At 43.9% G+C, this 16,461-nt stretch overlaps 1 protein-coding gene across 1 annotated transcript in view; it reads left to right on the forward strand.

Moving 5' to 3' along the window:
- Positions 1 to 4,573: 4,573 nt before the first annotated feature.
- LOC118558939 (protein NLRC3-like) overlaps positions 4,574 to 16,461 on the forward strand; it is a 33,489-nt gene continuing 21,601 nt past the window's right edge. Inside the window, exon 1 of the mRNA XM_036129531.1 lies at positions 4,574 to 4,824. Within this exon, the coding sequence (XP_035985424.1) occupies positions 4,743 to 4,824 (82 nt within the window). The 5' untranslated portion in view covers positions 4,574 to 4,742. The remainder of the gene's footprint in view (positions 4,825 to 16,461) is intronic.

Genomic DNA, 16,461 nt, shown 5'->3' on the forward strand with positions numbered 1-16,461 from the left:
CTGATTTTTGGTTTTGCTGACGGATTCTTGGCTTGACAGCATGGGCATGCTCTGGCGATGGAACATTCTCAGCTGCTGGTAGAAAACTACATGGCAGGAGGAGGTCTCTATGTAATGTACGCAGTGGTCCATCTCTATTCTCAGGCTTTACAGTGTAAACTGGGAGTTCACCAGCCCTTCTGACCACAACATAGATGTCCCGTTCCCACTTATCTGAGAGCTTGTGGTATTGTGGTTCCCGCAGAGGTAGTCCAAATGCCAGATCTACAGGAAGACGTGGTGTTCTGCCAAACATTAGTTCATAAGGAGTGAAACCAGTTACTTCGTTTTTTGTGCAGTTATATGCATGTACTAGAGGCTTCACAAAGACTTTCCATTTTGATTTTTGTTTGTCTTCCAACGTACCCAGCATTCCCAGCAACGTGCGATTAAATCTCTCCACCGGATTTCCTCTTGGGTGGTATGGCGTCGTCCGACACTTTTGAATACCAGCAACTTCACACAACTCTTTGATCAGTTTTGACTCAAAATCTTGACCTTGATCGGAATGCAACCGTTCCGGAATTCCATAACAAACAATGAAGTTGTCCCATAAACATTTGGCTACAGTCCTTGCTTTTTGGTTTGCCGTTGGAATGGCCACAGCGAACTTTGTGAAATGATCGGTCAAAACAAGGATATCACGGGTGTTGCTTGTGTCTGGTTCAAGACTCAGGAAATCCATGCAGATTAATTCAAGAGGACGAGATGTTTTGATGTTGAGCAATGGAGCAGCTCGTTCAGGAAGAGCTTTCCGGCGCACTCAACGACCACACGTTTTAATCTTGTGCTCAACGTCCTTAGCCATCTTGGGCCAGAAAAATCTTGTGCGAACAAGGTCTAAAGTGCGTTCAATCCCCATGTGGCCCATTTCATCATGGAGACTCTTTAGCACATCTGGACGAAGACACTCTGGAAGAACAAGTTGGTAAGTTATCTCTTCATTTTCTTGACGTTTCCTATATAGGACTCCATCAATCAGCTCCAATCTTGTCCACTCCCTCAACAAGAGAGGTAATTCAGGCAGTTCTGTTCTTGCCATAGGAGGGATCTTTTCTCCTGTCTCCATCTGATGAACCAGTTCTCGGATGGTTGCGTCAGCCCTCTGTTCCTCCTTGATTTTGAGATTAGATAGGGTTGGAGATAACTGATCCTCTTCAGTGATGTAGCTGTCAGGGACTGCCTTTGCTGTGAGTGAGAGGGACTCAACCAGCGTAATGCCCTCCGGCTGAGCAGCTCGGATGCGACAACCTTGACAGATGGCATCAACAATTTCTGGAGAGATCAGGTTTGAATCGGCAAGATGATTTTCCAGGAACTGTTGTATGAGCTCATGATCTTTAGGTGATTCATCAAGACACTGGTGAGGACGTCGGGAGAGTGCGTCTGCGTCTATATTTTGTTTTCCAGCCCGGTATAGAAGCTTAAAAGAGTATGTAGAGAGTGCAGCTAACCAGCGGTGACCAGTAGCATCCAACTTGGCAGAGGTGAGTATGGGGGTCAAGGGATTGCTATCTGTCACAACGGTAAATGTGGCTCCATACAGGTAATCCTGGAACTTGTCGGTAACACTCCATTTTAATGCCAAAAATTCCAGTTTGTGGGCTGGGTAGCGGCTTTCACTCTGCGACAAGCCTCTGCTTGCATAAGCAATCACTCTCAGCTTTCCTTCCTGTTCCTGATAGAGTGCAGCTCCTAGTCCTGTCGTACTAGCGTCGGTATGAAGTATGTATGGTTTGGATGGATCTGCAAACCCAAGGACTGGTGCTGTAGTTAGTTTCTCAATCAGTGTAGTGAAAGCAACTCGGCAACTGGAACTCCAACGTTCTCCAAAAGGCTGATTTGGACTTTGATGTTGAGCGTTGGATGGCTTGGTTCTAGACCTTCGTGCAGGTACGTACCCACGCGTGAGGTCGTTCAGAAGTTTGGCAATGGTGGAATAGTCTTTGATGAAACGGCTGTAATAACCCGCAAATCCCAGAAAAGAGCGTAGTTCCTTTAAGTTGGTGGGGATTGGCCAGGATTTGATGGTGTTTATCTTTTCGGGATCTGTTTCTACTCCTTTCTCTGACACAATATGACCCAAGTAGCGAACCGAAGTTTGGAAAAACTTGCACTTTTCTGATGACAGTTTTAATCCATATTCTTTCAAACGATTCAGCACTCGCATCAGTCTCCTCTCATGTTCTTCAAGGGTATTGGAGAATATTATTAAATCATCCAAAAACACCAATACTTCACGAAGATGGAGGTCACCCATGCATCGCTCCATCAACCGCTGGAATGTACTGGGAGCATTAGTGACCCCCTGGGGCATCCTGTTGAATTCCCAGAACCCCAGGGGTGTCACAAAAGCAGTCTTGGGCTTATCTGTTCCGTGCATTTCAATCTGGTAATAGCCTGACTTCAAGTCCAGGACTGAAAACCATTTTGAACCGGTGAGTGCTGTAAAGGATTCTTCTAAATTTGGAAGAGCATAAGCGTCTTTGATGGTCTGGAGATTAAGCTTCCTATAGTCAATGGACAATCGGACATCCCCATTCTTCTTCCGTACCACGACAATAGGAGAAGAGAAGGGTGATGTGGACTCACGGATGACACCAGCCTCCAGAAGCTCACTCAGATGACCAATCCATCCCAACGTCAAGGTCGTTGGGATGGATTGGTCTAGCACGGTGTTTGAACGGAGTTTCATCATGGAGCGTGATGTGATGCTTTACCGTGCATCCAAAGTCAAGGTCATGATGTGAGAAAACTTCTGACATGTCACTTAATCTCCTTATGATTCTCTCTTTCCACTCCGATGGTATGGGAGAGTCACCAAAGTCAAAGTTGAGAGAGGTAAGTGCAAGTTTTGATGAATGACTTTTCACCTGATGCTGTGAAAGAACACAGTGGTATGTACCGAGCTCGGCGATGACACTCAGTGGTGGAATGTAGTGGTCCTGCTTCGACTCATTTGTTACAACCACTGGGACTTTGTAAGGTGCAAGAGCCGAAAGAGTGAGAAGACAGTTGCTAACACAAATACCACCAGGCAGGATGGACGCAGGATGCTGGACGAGGACAGATTGGCTGAAGCTGGGAGAGGTGACTTTAGCAGAGCCCTCGATGATAAGTGTGCGGCCGGCCGGAACACGCACTGGGACTTTGCTGAGGAGTCTCACTACTCCAACATGGCCAATGTCTTTCTGCTGGTGTGACAACTGGAGCCAAAACAAGGGATTTTAACCTGGGTTACACTCACCTCCTCCATCACCATCTGGTACGCTGGTGCCACCGCCAAGGACAAGAGCAGACTGCAGCATGTCATCAGGTCTGCAGAGAAGGTGATTGGCTGCAATCTTCCATCTCTCCAGGACCTGTATGCCTCCAGGACTCTGAGGCGCGCAGGGAAGATTGTGGCTGATCCCTCCACCCCTGTCGCAGACTATTTCAGTCACTTCCCTCTGGCAGGAGGCTGTGATCCATCAGGACCAAAACCTCACGCCACAAGAACAGCTTTTTCCCATCTGCTACCAGTCTTATGAACAAGGCCAAGAGCCGCCTGTGACCTTTGACACTGCCTCTCTCCCCCATTCAGGACCTACAAGCTTCTGTGTTACATTAACGCACAGTTTATTGAGTGTATATAGCTTCTGTATATATATACATTTTATTCAATTTTATTTTATTGTATTTTTTTTTTGTCTGCACCATCAACACCAAGTTAAATTCCTTGTAAGTGCAAACCTACTTGGCAATTAAACTTGATTCTGATTCTGATCAGATCCTTCTTCTGTCCCCATAGTATCTGATATAACAGGATGGGTTTCCCCTCCTGAGACAGTCCAATAAAAAAATCAAAATATCATCTTTCAGCCAAGCTGTTCTCAATTTACTGGAAGACCCAGAGCCTGCTTCCGCCTGCTCAAATGTCATGATGTTCCCTGTTATTCTCTAGTATTTAAAACTGGGAGTGCCAAAGGGGGTGTCCAGTACCATCCACCACCCCTCCAAAGGTAGTTGGTGCCAGCGCCCTCCCAAGCAACCTACCCAGAACCCTCATTGTCTGGATCAATTTTATTCATGAAGAATCCCATAAAGTCATTACTGCTGAGAGCTAAGGGCATGGATGGATCAACTGTATTAAAGAGAATTCTAGGATTACTTTTATTCCCCTTTTATTAGTGACAGAAATATGCTGCTGTAACTCTGCAAAGGATCTTTTTATTCAACAGTAGACTGTTTTTACAGATTAGGTAGGATTCTTCTTGATCTGTAGAGCGCCACAGAAAAGAATCCTATGGATTTAATGGGAGAATCCAACTGGTCACATGAAGACAGAATCAGATGGTCCTCACTATTAAGCAGTAATAGAACAAGAACGGATTTTTAAGACCTAAGGAGGCACAATAAACAGACTCTGTGAGGATCCCTGTGTACTACATGTCTAATTGGTCTTGATTACATGTTTCTTAGTTTGAATAAATCATGTTTATGTCTTTTGTTTGCCTGCAGAGAAAACACTTCTCGGAGTTCGTGTAGGGTTTGTGGAGAGGGTTTCTGAGGAAGTCCTGAAACAGCTCCTTGACTCCCTTGAAGCTGGTGGTGTCTTTAATAATTTGGAGAAAGAGGAGATACTTGAAAACAACCAAACCAGAGCAGACAAGGCCCGTTCCACCATAGATGCTGTGAGGAAAAAAGGAAACGACTCCTGCAAAATGATGATCCAACATCTTCAGCTAAAAGATGCTACACTGTCCAATCAGCTGGGTTTGCCCTTTGCCTTATCTGCTCAACCAGGTGAGGCTACACAGTTCTGTGATGCTGCTGTTACTGCAAAGTTAATTGTCTTCAGGGGCCTTTACAGAAACATGTGTTAAAACTCACAGACATACCCAAAGAAACACAGACATAGTAAATTAGCTGTGCTCACAAGACTGACTAGAGACATTTCTGATGTGATCTTAAATGTGTTTTTAAACAAAAAAAGTCAGAGCCCAGCTTGGGTTCAGGACTTGGGGTGGTCAACAAGTTTTATGTTGACTGGTCTCTGCATTTTAGGCCTATGGAACAGATGGTTGCCTACATGTGCCAAGGCAGATTTGCCCTAAGAAAATGATACCTCAAAACAATATCCTGATTACATGAATAACTTTATTAGATCCAGATTCAAGCCAACATGAAAGTAGGAAGACCACAGTATTGTTATGGGGACTTTTTGTATGACCTTTCACCACTGGTCCATACATTTGTAAATGTGGTTTGAATGGCAGAACGTCTGGCATCCTCGGCACTCAACAACCCAAGAACAACATAAACAAATGACAGGAAAACCTGGGCCTGGAAGGCTGCAGCACCCCCATTCTGCCAGACACAAATCTTTACCCTGAGACAACTATATGCCCCACACAGAAGTAAGTCACCAGTGAGGCGCAGTAGTGGCAGCTCTAAGGACACAAAGTGAGATGCAAGGGACCAAACACCTGTAACCCAGCCACACCATCACCCCCAGCCGAGAAGACCAAGACCAGGAACTGATCCACTGATAACCCAGGGCATGACTTAACCTCTGGCAATAGGACTGCCAACACCAAACTCGTTTATGCAATCATTAATACAATAATTTTAAATAACAGACAGTTCAAACCTGGTACATTTAACTTTTGCAGAAGCTGACTGTGGTAGATTTAAACAGGTTTTCTGATCAAGGCAGTCATCGAGGTCTAGTGTCCTGCAACTTTTATATACATCTGCTTCAACACACCTGAGTCAAATAATCAAGTCATTAGCAGGACTATAACTGCATACAGAGGAGCTAATTCAGCCATTTGATTCAGTTGTGTTGGATACATCTTAAATTTGGAGTTGAAGACCCCTGATCTAGGGTCTTTGAAGCTCGTTCATAGATCATTCTCAGTGGTTTGATTGTTGAGGCTCCTGCCTGTGACTAAGAGGGTAGTTACACAATAATTCAGTTGGGGGATTATTCAATTCTAAATGTAGAATAAATAAAGCAATAGTGAACTAGTAGTTAGAGCAGGGCTCTCTTTTCCTGGAAAGGGTGCTTCCTTGGTTTGAATCCCACAGATAGCCACTCTGGGTTCCTGAGCAATACCCTTTGTCCCAGAATGCTCCTGGATGGTCCCCAGTGGTAGCTCATTGGCAGTGTTGGGCACGTTACTTTGAAAAAGTAATTAGTTATAGTTACTAGTTACTTCTCCCAAAAAGTAGCTGAGTTATTAACTGAGTTACTCCACTATAATAGTAACTAGTTAGCAGTAGAAGTAACTATTGCTGTGATGATTTAGATTGAACTCAATATTAGCCGAACACGGAGCTGATGCTTAAAGGATTTATTGCACAGATGATGGGTCCTCCAGGCTGACACAAAGGCAAAAAGCTGGGACAGACTCAAAAAACAGGACAGATAATGTAGGGCAACAGACAGATAAATTAAACTGAGGCTGCAATGCTCTTACCCCAGGCTTGAGAGTTGACGGGAGAGGAGTGATGTTCTGGCACTGGAGACTGATCAGAACGGAGTATAAATAGAGATGATAACAGGTGAAAACACTGAAGGCTAATTGCAGACGGGGTGGAGAGTAAACAGGTGTGCTGAGTAAAGATTAGATCAGCTCCAGTGCCAGAAACGTTACAATTGCGTTACTTTTTCGTTTCTCTCCCCCATACCCCCTCCGCCCCCCGTCTCAGAGCTTGTTTCATAAGCTAGATGTGCATGACAGTGCACAACAACAAAGACAAGTACTCTCTATTAGTTTTATTATTTGTTCAAACAGGACTGGAAAAAAATATTTTCATCCTTAATTATACGGTGAATTTTGTTATACATATAATGTTATACTAAACATTTGTTTCATTAGAAATTAAAAGTATCGATTGAGATTTTAGCGCCCTCTGGTGTACACATCATAAACTAGAGAAGACTTCGTCACTGTAGCAGCAGCATTGTTTATTTTTTACAAAAACCGAACAGGGAATAGAACAAAGAACAAACATAAAGCCAAGGCATACCTTATTAAGCACAAAATACATACATGTGCAAATCAAATAAATGATTAAAAAAAACCTGAAGAATATTCTAAATCAAATATGTTTCTATACACCTACACGTCTATATGTGTTTATACCTGGTGGTTTTTATGTACTTTAAGAAATGGTTTATATATTTTTATTTCCCTTACCACGACTGGGAAACATTTTTGCTATATAAATAAACAAATAAAAAATGTATTTTTTTATGTAATTCTGTTGTTTAATTTTTAGAATATGCAATATTTACACAAATACAAAGATATACAAAAAGAAACCCCCGCCTCGAAAAAACACAAAAGAATAAAAAGTGAGAAAAACGAAATATTTACTTACCAGAAGTTATTCTGTTCGCGCACGCGCAAATGAGCTGATGGAACGGATCGTGCTACCGGTACAGATCGGGTAGTGACCATAGACCACTGAGCTATATAAAACACTGGAGTGCTGATTTTGCCGAAAAACTGAAGTCACTGGCCGCCATCTTGCTACTCCCTACACTCACAGAATCCCATAGGATTTGATTGCAACAACAAGCAGTTTTCTGGCTGTGTGAAAACGTTTCACAGGTAATTCTACAGTGAGTGGATGTACTAACACTATCAACTACTAGGAAATTAGGTGTTGAAATATTTTACATGTTATTGATATTAAATATACATATATGTATATATAAGTATGTGTATATGTATAGCTGTATATATATGTATACATATATGTAAATATATGTTTTTGTATATTGTTATTTATATATTCATAAATGTTATATATATATATATATATATATATATATATATATATATATATATATATATATATATATATATATATATATATATATAATATGATGAATTTTCACAGACTACTCATTGCAATCCCTTTTATCATCAATCGGATCCAACAGGGTAGCTTCCTACTTCATGTGTAAATACATTTACAAATGACACTTTAAACTGTACAAAAAACAAATACTCATTAGTGGCCATCTGACACTTTTTAAGAGTAGGTGGTGACAACAGCACTGATCTACATAGGAGCAAAACTATATACAGACAAGTGAGAGCAGAGGTGCCAATAACAGTATTTAAAAATGGTATAATACAAACCGCAATATGGAGGGAAAAAAATCAACAAAAAATTAATAATGCATCTTAGAATCAAAGAGATTACAAAATCATAGCAAAAACAATATATATTATTGTTTATATTATTATAAACTATATATATATATAATTGACATGTATTCTGACCTAAGATGCCCGCTCTGTCGGCGCGCCTCCCACCCAACGACGGGGTGTCTACGTATGGTAACAAGCACTAAACACCCGCCACTGTGAATGCGGAAACACCCACCTACCAAATTTCTCTGATTGGCTGAAGACATAATCTTACTATACATCAGCCAATAATTGCTGAGAGGTTATCTCATCCTCCCTTCTCTCATGACAACATGCGCACGAGTCCTATCATGAAGTGAGATGTGGAGTACCAAGGCCTTTGTTTGTCAGTAGTATAAAGCTTGGTACTCCACATTACTCCAGACTTTTTGAATTGAGAAAGCTTCCTGGTGAGTGAAACGTCTTCAACTACGGAAAACAAGTCCAGTTGCTTTGTTTTTTACTTGGAACTGCTTCTAAATGTTTGGTTCTGGGGATGCAGAGTAGACCTGAGCCTCTGATGCAAAGTTATATACTGACCTACTGGTTCCATCCTAAAACCCACAATAACAGCTCCTAGCTCCTGTTCAGTAACCTATCACTGGGTCAACATAAATAACTATTGTGGGGAGGAAAGGAGCTTTGGACTGCTGTGTGAGAGAAAGCATACAGACTACTTTTCCTACCTCCTTCATTGCTGACTGCACTATTCAGACAGCCCTTATCATGGTAACCATCAGTACTCCGCTTTGGCTAAAGAGTCCTTACCCTATAGAGGTAATCGAATTGAGGCAAAGGCAAGGCAAATTTATTTATATAGCACAATTCAGTACAAAGACAATGCAAAGTGCTTTACATGATTAAAATATAGCAAAATAAAACTGAATAAAAGCAAGTAGGAATAAAATGTAGATAGAAAATAGAATAAAAAAGTGGTGATTCAGTTTTCTAGAACAGTTGAAGGCAATCCTAAACAAATGTGTTTTTAATCTTGATTTAAAGGAACTCAGGCTTTCCGCACCTTTACGTTTTTCTGGAAGTATGTTCCATATAAGTGGAGCATAGGAACTAAATGCTGCTTCTCTGTGTTTGGTTCTGGTTCTAGGTATGCAGAGTAGGTTGGAGCCAGAAGACCTGAGTGGTCTGGAAGGTTGATACACTGATAACAAGTCTGTGATGTATTTAGGTGCTAAGCCATTCAGGGATTTATAGACTAACAGAAGTATTTTAAAGTCTATTCTCTGAGATACAGGGAGCCAGTGTAAGGACTTCAGAACCGGGTTCATGTTCTCTACGTTCTTAGTCTTAGTGAGGACTTCAGAACCGGGTCCATGTTGTCTACTTTCTTAGTCTTAGTGAGGACGCGGGCAGCAGCGTTCTGGATCAGCTGCAGCTGTCTGATCCACTTTTTAGGCAGACCTGTGAAAACACCGTTGCAGTAATCAATTCGACTAAAAATAAACGCATGGATTAGTTTTTCCAGATCCTGCTGAGATATTAGTCCTTTGATCATAGAAATGTTCTTCAGGTGATAGAAAGCCGACCTTGTAACTGTCTTTAGATACTTTTGGAGGTTCAGGTCTGAGTCCATTACTACACCCAGATTTCGGGCCTGATCAGTGGTTTTTAGCTGAAGCAACTGAAGCTGTGTGCTAACTTTTGATCTCTCCTCTATTGGTCCAAATATTATTACTTCTGTTTTGTTTTTATTCAACTGAAGAAAGTTTTGGCACATCCACGCATTGATTTCTTCTAGGCATTTACTCAGTGCCTGAACTGGTTCATAGTCACCTGGTGGCTGTGTGTCATCTGCATAGTTATGGTAGCTGTTGTTGTTTTTTATTATCTGAGCAAGAGGGAGCATGTAGATATTGAAAAGGAGGGGACCCAGGATGGACTCTTGGGGAACCCCACATGTGATTTTTGTCATCTCTAACGTAAAGTTACCTACTGATACAAAAAATTCCCTGTCCTTTAAGTAGGATTTAAACCAGTTGAGAGCTGTACCAGAGAGACCGACCCAGTTCTCCAGGCGTTCTAATAGGATGGAGTGATCAACAGTATCAAATGCTGCACTGAGGTCCAATAGAACCAGCACGGTGGTTCTTTCACAGTCTGTATTTATATGGATGTCATTAAACTCCTTGTTAAGGGCGGTCTCTGTACTGTGGTGAGCATGGAAACCTGACTGGAAAACATCAAAGCGGCTGGTCGTTGTTAAGAAGGTGTTGAATTGTTGAAACACAGCTTTTTCAATAATCTTACTGGTAAAGGGGATGTTTAAAATGGGCCTGTAGTTTTGGAGTAGAAGTTTGTCTAAATTGTTCTTTTTCAGCAGTGGTTTGATAATTGCTGTTTTTAGGGACTGGGGGAAAACACCTGACAGAAGGGACGCGTTTATTATCTGAGTCAAATCAGATGCTATGACAGGCAAAACTTTCTTAAAGAAAGCTGTGGGGAGAACATCAAGGCAGCAGGAGGAGGAAATTAGCTGCTGAATGATCTCCTCTAAGCTTTTGGAGTTTATTTGGCTGAATTGGGAAATTTTGTCAGGGTAAGTTCCAGCTGAATACAACTTTGGTACTGAACTTGGTATGGATGTACAAACTGATCCTCTAATCTTTTGGATTTTCTCAGTAAAGAAGTTAGCAAATTCATTGCAGGCCCTGGTGGAGTGGAGTTCAGAAGTCACTGACACAGGAGAATTTGTTAACCTGTCGACTGTGGCAAATAAGACACGAGTATTATTAATGTTTTTCTTGATGATCTCTGAGAAGAAAGATTCCCTTGCATTTTTTAGTTGTAAGTTATATCTGTAAAGTCTCTCTTTATAGATTTCATAGAGTCAGGATGCAGCTTGTAGGCTGCATGCTGAGCCTCTCTCCCTCTCTCTCGTTCCTGCGCAGCCTGATCGGTTTCACCTGGCAGGCTGCAATTAACCCCTAACTGCTTCCACCTCGTTCCACCCTTATTTAAACGTACCTCTTTCTGCTCTCGTCACCGGCCCGTAGTGTTCACTCCAGCTCAGTCTCAGTCAGTCTCCAGTTCTGCAACTCAGTTCCACGCTCTCCAGTCCTGCAACTCAGTTCCACGCTCTTCAGCCCTGCAACTCAGTTCCACGCTCTCCAGTCCTGCAACTCAGTTCCACGCTCTCCAGTCATGCAACTCAGTTCCACGCATTGCAGCCTACCAGGTGAAACCGATAAGGCTGCGCAGGAACGAGAGAGAGGGAGAGAGGCTCAGTATGCAGCCTACAAGCTGCATCCTGACAGCACCCCCCCCCCCCCCCCCAAGGCCGGACACCGGACGGCCCAGAATCTCCATGCTGGGTGGGTGGAGGGGGCCCAGGAAGGCGGGCAAGAGTCAAAACCAAACACTGAGGGACCAAAGAGCCAGCAAACACGGGGAACCAAAGGGACCAGAGAACACGGGGAACCAAAGGGACCAGAGAACACGGGGAACCAAAGGGGCCAGAGAACACGGGGAACCAAAGGGGCCAGAGAACACTGGGAACCAAAGGGGCCAGAGAACATGGGGAACCAAAGGGGCCAGAGAACACGGGGAACCAAAGGGGCCAGAGAATACTAGGGAACCAAGGAGCTAGAGAACACTAGGGAACCAAGGAACTAGAGAACACTGACGTGCCAGAGCACAACCAGGGCGCGGCACATCAGGGAAAGGCACGAGCGCCTGACAGCGCCGGGGGAAAGAGCGAGCGCTTGACAGCGCCGGGGGAAAGAGCGAGCGCTTGACAGCGCCAAAGGGAAGGAACGGGCGCAACACAGCGCCAAAGGGAAGGAACGGGCGTACACAACGCCAAAGGGAAGGAACGGGCGTATGGAAACGCCAAGGGCAAGGAACGGGCGTACACAACGCCAAAGGGAAGGAACGGGCGCACGACAGCGCCAAAAGGGAAGGAACGGACGCACGACATCGCCAAAGGGAAGGAACGGGCGTACACAACGCCAAAGGGAAGGAGCGGGCGTATGGAAACGCCAAAGGGAAGGAACGGGCGTATGGAAACGCCAGAGGAAGGATGGGCGGACTGATCCGCTAGGGCCCGACAGCGTATGGAAACGCTGGGGCACAACTAGCGTACAGAAACGCAGAGGAGAAGGAACGGGCGTATGGAAACGCCAAGGGGAGACAAAGCCAGAGCGTGAGGGAAGCGCTGGGGCCCAAGGGACGAGATCGCCGGGGCGTGAGGGAACCGCCAGGGCACAAGGGAGAAGTTCGCCAGGGCGTCCTAACACGCCAGGAAACACGAATGGAGGGTGTCCTAACACGCCAGGAAACACGAACGGAGGGCGTCCTAACACGCCAGGAAACATGAACGGAGGGCGTCCTAACACGCCAGGGAACACGAACGGAGGGCGTCCTAACACGCCAGGGAACACGAACAGAAGGCGTCCTAACACGCCAGGGAACACGAACAGAAGGCGTCCTAACACGCCAAGGAACAGGGAATGCGCCGAGCAGCAACTGGCCAAGCGAGCCAGAGGCTCAGCCGGCGACATGGGAGCGCCGGAGGGCTCTGGCGGCGGCTTGCATGCGCTGGGCAGCGACAGGCTGGCGCACCAGAGGGCTCAGCCGGTGACTAGAAGCGCCGGAGGGCTCTGGCAGCGCCTAAACACGGAGGAAGACAAGACAGGAGGACTAGGCCAGGGATTACAATGGGCTACTACACTAAGACAGGGACTACTAGACTAAGACAGAGGCTACAAGACTAAGACCGAGGCTACAAGACTAAGACAGAGGCTACAAGACTAAGACCGAGGCTACAAGACTAAGACAGAGGCTACAAGACTAAGACAGAGGCTACAAGACTAAGACTGGACTCAAGAGGAACTACTGGGGCTAGACAGGAAAACCAAAACAAAACCAGAAAACTAGGAGGGGAACCGAAACCTAGAGCTTAAACTTTAAAACAAAGCAAAAAACAGGGAGACGAGGGCAGGTTCAGCTAAACTAATGAAAAACTAGATAACTAAAGCTAGAATTAAGAACACGAGAATAACAGGAAATCTAAGGTGAAAACTAAAATCTTGAACCAAAATTCGAAAGCCTAAAGGAAAACCTAGAACAATTAAACCGAGCTGAAAATAAACCCAAAGCAAAACAGAAACTCAATTACTCTAAAGAAAACGAAAAACTCCTAAATAATTCTAAAGCACAAAAATCTTAGGTAAACCCAAACCAAGGTTAAGCCTATATAAATTAACAGAAAGCAAAACAACAAACCAAACTAAAGAACTCTAAAGGAACACGGGAAAACTGGAAAACCAAAGAATGTTAAGTTACTCTAAACCTCGGGGCCAAAATAACTCAAAAACAACAACTGAAACTAGAGAACTAGATGTCTAACTAAAAAACGAGAATCTGGAAAATAAATCTGGAAAAATAAAGTTAAACTAGGAAACTAAAGATCTAAGGTGGGAACTTGAGACACGGACAGGAAGTCGAGAGCGGGGATCTTGAGACGCGGACAGGAAGTTGAACACACAGACAGGAACTGAGACGCTGGGCTGCCTCGGAGGCGGGCTCCGCGGAGAACGATCCCTCCAGCGGAGCTCAGCGGCGAAGGCACCCATGGAGACATTAACTGGGGCGGAGCAGATCCTGCCAGCTTCCGCACAAAGCTCTGTGCGTGCTCGGGTTAATCCTTTGGCCAGCCCGCTCCCAAGTCCTGCAACTCAACTCCACGCTCCCAAGTCCTGCAACTCAGCTCCACGCTCTCAAGCTCTGCAACAGTTCCACGCTCTCCGGTTCCGCAGCTGCTTCACGGTCTCAAGTCCTCTGCTCCAGAGTCTCCTCCCGATCAGTCTCCCCGTGCTCCTCCTGTCAGCCAGCTTCCGCACCCTTCATCTCCGTCCATAAAGACTCTGGTTCTTCTCGTCATTAACCCTTCACCCCCCCCTTGACTCTGTACAATAAAACTCACTTCAAGAACAAGCTCTGTGTGTGCGTGCTGTGTCCGGGTTCATCCAAAGACAAATCATGACACATAGTGAACCTGGAGTCTGTTCCTTCTCCACCTGCGTTCAGCTTTCCGACACTCCCTTTTTTCACCTCTAACTGCTGGAGCACTTCTCCAAGGAGATTTTTTGTTCCCGGAAAAAAACTTTTACTTTAACTGGAGCCATGCAGTCAATGATGTCTGAGACTTTAGACTGAAAGTTATCTACCAGCTCATCTACTGAGTTGCAGCCCAAGGTTAAAGTATCAGAGTAAGCTTGAATAAAAGTTTCTGTTGTCCTTAAAGGTGCGTTTTCTTACGACGTCCCTTTGGCTAAATGAGTCACTGGAAATTATGCTTTCAAAGGTAACAGAGAAGTGATCGGATATAGCAACATCAGTTACATGGACCTGTGAAACCTTTACACCTTTATTGATGATCAGGTCTAAAATATGTCCCTGTTTATGTGTTGGCTGTTTAACATGCTGAGTTAAACTAAAGTTTCTAAGTGTGTCACACAGTTCTTTTGCACTTCTGTCTTCAGGGTTGTCAACGTGAAAGTTGAAGTCTCCCACAATAATTAAACAGTCAGAATCAACACATATCACAGACAGGAGGTCACTAAAATGATTAAAAAAGTTTGATGTGGACTTAGGAGGCCTGTAAACATTCAGAAACATAGTTTGCACCGGGCTCTTTACCTGGAGAGCCAAATGTTCAAAAGAGTCAAATTTTCCCAAAAACACCTTTTTACACTTTAGTGAATCATTAAACAATGTTGCCACTCCTCCACCTTTCGTTTGCTGTCTGCTCTCACAAAGGAAATTGTAGTTTGGAGGAGTCGACTCCATCAGCATAGCTGCTTCACTAAATTCATGCAACCATGTTTCTGTTAAAAACATTACATCAAGATTATTGTCAATAATGAAGTCATTAATTAAAGGGGATTTTCCTGACAGAGATCTAATGTTTAGTAAACCCAGTTTATATGATTTGGTGGTTAATGGTGTCTCTGTGGCAGGTTGCATCTGACAGTTTATGACTTTTAAGTACGATTGATTATTCCTGTTTGTTTTCCTTTTGCTTTTCTTATTTCTGCCACGTATCATAACAGATATTCCATGTTCTCTGTCAGGAGGCCCAGGCTGATTCTGGAAACTGTTGTGTCTGATAAACATGCGGCCAGGGCCCGCTGTGTATCACAAGGAATTCAATTTTTCAATTCAATTCAATTTTATTTTTATAGTGCCAAATCATGAAACATGTCATCTCAAGGCACTTTACAAAATCAAGTTCAATCATATTATACAGATTGGGTCAGATTATACAGATTGGTCAAAAATGTCCTATATAAGGAAACCAGTTGATTGCATCAAAGTCCCGACAAGCAGCATTCACTCCTGGGGAACCGTAGAGCCACAGGGAGAGTCGTCTGCATTGTACATGGCTTTGCTGCAATCCCTCATACTGAGCAAGCATGAAGCGACAGTGGGAAGAAAAACTCCCCATTAACGGGAAGGAAAACCTCCGGCAGAACCGGGCTCAGTATGAATGGTCATCTGCCTCGACCGACTGGGGTTACGGAAGACAGAGCAGAGACACAACAAGAGAGACAAAAAAGCACAGAAGCACACATTGATCTAGTAATCTGTTCTACATTAGATGGTAGTAGCGGGTGAGCCATCTTCTCTGGATGATGTCACAGTTAACAGAACGCCAGACCAGGTGTACCTACTATGAAGAAAAAGAGAGAGAGCAAAAAGTTAAAAGCTGAAATGACGACAGTCATTTCAATGTAATACAATGCAAAACTGGAGAACAGTAGACTGAAGAACAGTAGAAATCAGTAGAGTGAGAAAATTAGACCCTGATGTCCTCCAGCAGCCTAGGCCTATCACAGCACAACTATAGAGATAGCTCAGGGTATGAGCCACTCTAACTATAAGTTTTGTCAAAAAGGAAAGTTTTAACATTAGTCTTAAAACTAGATAGGGTGTCTGCCTCACGGACCAAAACTGGGAGTTGGTTCCACAGGAGAGGAGCCTGATAGCTAAAGGATCTGCCTCCCATTCTACTTTTAGAGACTCTAGGAACCACCAGCAGACCTGCAGTCTGAGAGCGAAGTGCTCTGTTAGGAACATACGGGGTAATCAGAGCTCTGATATATGATGGAGCTTGATTATTAAGGGCTTTAAACGTTAGAAGGAGAATTTTAAATTATATTCTTGATTTAACAGGAAGCCAATGAAGGGAAGCTAAAATTGGAGAAATATG

Source organism: Fundulus heteroclitus, unplaced genomic scaffold (assembly GCF_011125445.2).
Source record: "Fundulus heteroclitus isolate FHET01 unplaced genomic scaffold, MU-UCD_Fhet_4.1 scaffold_180, whole genome shotgun sequence".
Lineage (NCBI taxonomy): Eukaryota > Metazoa > Chordata > Actinopteri > Cyprinodontiformes > Fundulidae > Fundulus > Fundulus heteroclitus.